At 47.9% G+C, this 5,090-nt stretch overlaps 1 protein-coding gene across 1 annotated transcript in view; it reads right to left on the minus strand.

The window, feature by feature from the left end:
* Window positions 1–1,113: 1,113 nt before the first annotated feature.
* TH (tyrosine hydroxylase) overlaps window positions 1,114–5,090 on the minus strand; it is a 16,850-nt gene continuing 12,873 nt past the window's right edge. The window contains exons 9-13 of the mRNA XM_009877076.1: window positions 4,879–4,949; window positions 4,477–4,533; window positions 3,823–3,918; window positions 3,539–3,672; window positions 1,114–1,273 (exon numbers count right to left, since the gene is read on the minus strand). Of these exons, the coding sequence (XP_009875378.1) occupies window positions 1,114–1,273; window positions 3,539–3,672; window positions 3,823–3,918; window positions 4,477–4,533; window positions 4,879–4,949 (518 nt within the window). The remainder of the gene's footprint in view (window positions 1,274–3,538; window positions 3,673–3,822; window positions 3,919–4,476; window positions 4,534–4,878; window positions 4,950–5,090) is intronic.

The raw sequence follows: 5,090 nt of genomic DNA on the forward strand, positions 1-5,090 counted from the left end.
GAAATAATAAAAATCCTATTTGGCGAATAAGAATGGTAAAAGTCTACACGGAAATGTTATAACTGATTGTGCAAACAACTCAGCGGAGCTCTCCCCTTCACTGTCCCCCACAGCTGTTTAGCTGCCTCCACGCATCCCAAGCCCAGCTCTGATACTGCACAGCTGCATAACCTTGGGCCAAACTTCTGAGCAAACCGCTAAGTTATGAGGCAGCCTGCGAGAAGATAAGAAGGGCAAAAGCAGGGGGAGGAAAGAAAACCCGAGAGCTTTGGGTCAGATCAAGCCATTAGTATCTACAGCAAAAGCTGGATGAAACTGGGTTTGAGCATCCTAACCATGTGTTACCTTCCTCAGACATGGCAGCAACAGCATTAGTTGCCCACCTGAGTGACATCAGGTAGATCAGGGTGGCTCTATGCCAGACTGGAAACATGTAGCTTAAGTCAATTTAGAGGTTCAAGGGCGGTACGATGCTTATTGCAGCCCTGTAGGGTGGTGCAGCTCAGGGGTTCACACCCAAGCATCCCCGTCCATCAGAAAAAGCTGAGGGGTGGCTGTGAGCTGAAGTTTCAGACCTCATAAAGTGGTTCAAATGAAAAAACCTTCTAGAGTAGCTCTGCATTTCCCAAATGTATGAGGCTGTAAGAGGCAGAAGATGGTGGGGACTGAGGGTCCCTCAGGAAGTTTCTACAGGAGTTGCTTTGGGGCTAAAAAATTTAATTTATTCTTTCAAACTGCAAAAAAATAGATTTTCTCTCTTTCTTTTTTATTTTTTTAAATAAAAGAGGCTTTTCTCCTCTTCCTTACACCCACACAAGAGCACACAGCTCTTGGCTTCACCTTTATAGCTCAGTCACACTTTTGGTCTGTGCTAATAGCAGTCAATAGAAAAGTTACCCAAAAAGCTATCAGGCCTTGGGTCCGTCCCTCTGCCCTCCTCCAAGCTGGCCCTACATACCCAAGTGGAAAGCTGTTGGGGTCGTGTGGTGACAGCAGCAGTGCAAATGTTCAGAGAAGACAGGTAGGAGTTATCAGCTGGGAGCTAGGTGAGGGCAGAGTGGGTGGGTTTGGGGCTGCGAGGGAAGAGGCGAAGGAAACAGCTCAGTTCTCATATTAACTGATAACATTGAGCGCGTTAATCAGCGAGTGAAGCTCATCCCTTACGCTCTCCAGGGAGTGACAGATCATCTGAGGGCTGTCCAGGAGCTCGATGCTGTGGGTGTAGGGCTCATACTTCACCGAGAAGGGCCGCTTGATGTGTGCTGCGTAGCTCCTGCAAGGGAAGAGAGCAGAAGGCTTGGTACAAGTGATGGGTCTCAGGTCTCCTTCCTACCTATCACCGTTTACCCACATCACAACAGGTTAACGCCTCCTTTAGCTGGGGTTTTTAGGTTAGCACTGGTTTCCCACCTTTCCAAGTCCACAGCAGTAGTTGAGATCCTTCTTGAGTAACGAAGACCGTAAGTTTGACTGTGGGATTCCATGGGCTGAACACATGGCTGGCATCAAATTGGAGGGTACACGAACTGGGCACTTCTGTGACCACCACCAAGCATCCTCTGTCTCAATTCCCTTTTTTTTTTTTTTCTCTTTTTCAAAAATGACAAGGAGGTTTAGAAGCTAATTGCAGAGAAAGCCCCTTGTATTACAGCATTATATTCCTAAATCCTTTCCGACATTCATTTATCGACTAATCTCTGCTTGTGGAGAGGGGAAGTAGCTGCAAGCAGCATTAAGGATAGATTTGACAGGCAGTGGCTGAGACCTAGCTAAGAGGATGGGAATAGCATCACCAAAGCTGTGTGCTTGAGCAAAGCTGCACTGCTGGACCCAGAGCCAGCTGGAGCCTAGATCTCAGTGACAAATCTGACTTTACCTGAAATCTTTCAAGAGCACGACCTTGCTACTACCTATCTCAGTCAATTGAAAACAAATCGAGAGTAAGGTTTCCCCAGTCACTCACATTCACCTTCAATACTAAGATTTAACAAGGTAGGGCTTTTTGTTGTGGGTTTGTGGGTTTTTTTTCATTAGTAGCTGTGTAAATATGGAGCTGGGAATCTAGATTTAGGTACTAGTGGCTACAATCTCATGCTGGAAAGGCCTGGGGAGGTGAGGGGATAACCATCGCTAGCTCCTCGCCTAAGCTGAGGCTTCACCCTTTCGCTCCTGAATTGCTTAGCTTAGGGTACCCTCTTGTGGCTACCGTGGCTGTGCAGGGCCCGGGGAAACCCATTCCCGTCTCGGAGAGATGCAACTCTGTTTGGGATTGCGTGCGAAAAAAAACACAAACGGGCTTTGAGGGGAAAACATCATACAGGGCCAAGGGGGTTGCAATGAGCTGCCACGCTCGCAGGGAAATTAAAGCAAGTGCAAACAGAGGGAATTTTTGCATACTCACTTTGTCCACCTCCTAAAAGATAACAGCTCATCTCAAAGCTCCCAGGCAAAGGATGGCTCGACTCACTTATTAATGCTCTCAGGCAGGTGATGACTCGTGGCACAGCTGCTAATGGTTAGAAATCTGCCTTCCAACATGGGTGTGTTCCCTTGATACCTTTTTGAAGGATACAAGAAGGACACAGGTGCCTGGAAGGGCACTGAGGGTGTGTCCCCATCCTAGAAAACCAGTGGAAAGTTTTCTTTTTGGGAAAAGAGGCTTTTCTTGAGGGATAACACTGATAATCAGGTCCATGGTGGCAGCTGCCAGTAATGCAAAGAATATAAATGTTTTAATGTTTTTCACCTCACAGAGTAACATCTGTGTGGTCTCTGAGCTGTTTAAAGAGGATCACTTACAGTGTTTGTCACTGTCAAAACCCTCTAGCCTAATCTTGGCTGTGTATGTGGTGTATTTTTCCTTTCTAAATGCAAGGAAATGACTCATTAGGCAACACTTGTTGTTTTTTTTTAAAGCAGCCATATGTGTGAGAGGACAAGCTCCCCAGGTGCTTGCTTTTGAGCAGCTGGATTCTGGGTTGTATGAGCAGTGCAAGTGAGGGTAACAAAAGCAGAAGTTGAAATATAGCGGTCCTCACTGTATTATTTATAAGAAATAGCCGACTTGCAGGAATTGCAAAGTCATGTACGTTGTGTAATACTTAGTCTCATTCTATCCCTTCCTAAGCTAAGCTAAATGGTAGAGGCAGGTTTCCTCTGTCAGTCAAACGTTAAAGGACTGAGCTTTGCTCCTGTGGGCAGTTCTGGGTATGGCCAAGAAAATGGCCAAGAAAACGCTCTTCTGAACAGATGTCCATGGGTAGAGCTGCCTCTCTCCATCCTGTTTGCATTTCCATGAGATGGAGAAACCTGGCTATACTGGTGGGATGCTGTTTGAGTCCAGCCTGTTTTGGGGGGGAATCCTGGGTGAATCCAAGGGACTGAAGTTGGACAATCACTTTGGTTTGAAACATCTGACGACAGTTTCCAGAACACTTCTGAGACCTTCAGCCGAAAGCAGCTGTGGTGTCAAGCCCTGTTTCAATACACCATAGCTTCATTTTCTTCTGTTTGTGTCTCTCTCACTGCCCAGTCCTACCTCAGTTTACTTTTGGCATCATTGAAGCTCTCAGACACAAAATAGACGGGCTGGTAGTTCTGGTCCTGGTAGGGCTGAACAGCAACAGCATCAGGGTCAAAGTCCCGCACCTCTGGTTCGTCTGACAAGGAGTGCTACGGGCACAGCAGAAAAATGTCAGCATGAAATTAAGGGGATTGGAGAGCACATATCTAATAGACAGAGGTGGAGAACAGATCAGGTTAAGTCATTGGAGCTGTGCAGTGGAGGAAGGGTTTTTGCTGGCAAGTTATGCCAGGACTTACTATGAGCTCCCCGTAGGAAGACAGGAGCCCAGCTCCGTAGGCTTTGACTATCCCATTCTGTCTGCAGAGCCCAAACTCCACCGTAAACCAGTAAAGCTGTGACAGGAGAAAGAAAAACACCTAAGGGTCACAGCTCCTCATCTTCAACTCCCTATCATTCCTGAACTTGGGCTCCGGGGTTGTTTTAATGAACCTGGCCCTTTGCCCTCTCTTATCCTGCACCCACCGCTGCCAGAGTAAAGTGCTAAACTAAGTTGCTGCCAGGACAGGACAGATGGAAACTGTGTCCCTGGGATGGTCCCCTGCACGGTGCTGCCGTTCCGCGCCCTTGGAGCAGGACAGGTCACCTTGCCGAGGAAGAGCCAAAGGAAGTGGATGTCATTTAATCCTGTCACAAAGAGTCCCAGCAGTGCTGTCGTTAGAAATACGATGCTTGATGATACTCTGGTGCCCAAGAAAATTGGGTTAATGTGCAAGCGAGCTCTGCTGTTTAACTGATCCCGGCTCTGCACAGTCATCATGAAAGAGCAGGGCTGGGGCAGCTCAGCTCAGGGCTCTGAGCCTGCAAATCTGGGGAGACCAGGCAGGACCAGTCCCCCCACGATGTGCTGCTGGAGGAGTCAGGGCCCTCATCTAGCAAAGAGGAAAACTTACTGTTGCGAGTTTCTCAATTTCTTCATCAGTTGCTCCCAGAGATGCCAGCCCAATGTCCTAGGAAGAGAAGGGAAGAGGTGAACATCAGGACAGATCTTGTCTGAGGACCTTAACACGTGTATTGCTCTGATTTATTGCCTTGGGACAATAGATGTTGTTGCCCTGCACTGCCATACATCTGCTTGGGCTTCATAGTGCTCAGACTAAAAATGCTTTGCTGCAGAGTCTGATATTTTTACTCTGTATTATGGTTCTCACACCATCACTGGGGCTCCTGAACATCATGTTTAATACAAACAAATCCTAGAATAAGAAAGGTTTAGGCGGTGACACTGGGGTCAGTTTGGATTCCCACCTTATGCCCTGCCCTCCTGGGAGCAAGAAAGCAGACAACTACCTTACCTGAGAGAACTGGGCAAATGTCTTGTCGGCCAGCATCGGGACATGCCCCAGCAGCTCGTGACAGCAATCCCTGACGATGCCCAGGGGGAAAAGAAAAAAATGTGATCAGCAGCAGAGCATTTGTCCATGAGGGAGAAAGGTTGATTGCTGGCCACAGGGGATGCCCGGGCAGGGGAGGCCGTAGGGGCTGGCCAATACTCACGGCTCTGGGG

This window comes from Apaloderma vittatum, unplaced genomic scaffold, assembly GCF_000703405.1.
Source record: "Apaloderma vittatum isolate BGI_N311 unplaced genomic scaffold, ASM70340v1 scaffold1789, whole genome shotgun sequence".
Taxonomy (NCBI): domain Eukaryota; kingdom Metazoa; phylum Chordata; class Aves; order Trogoniformes; family Trogonidae; genus Apaloderma; species Apaloderma vittatum.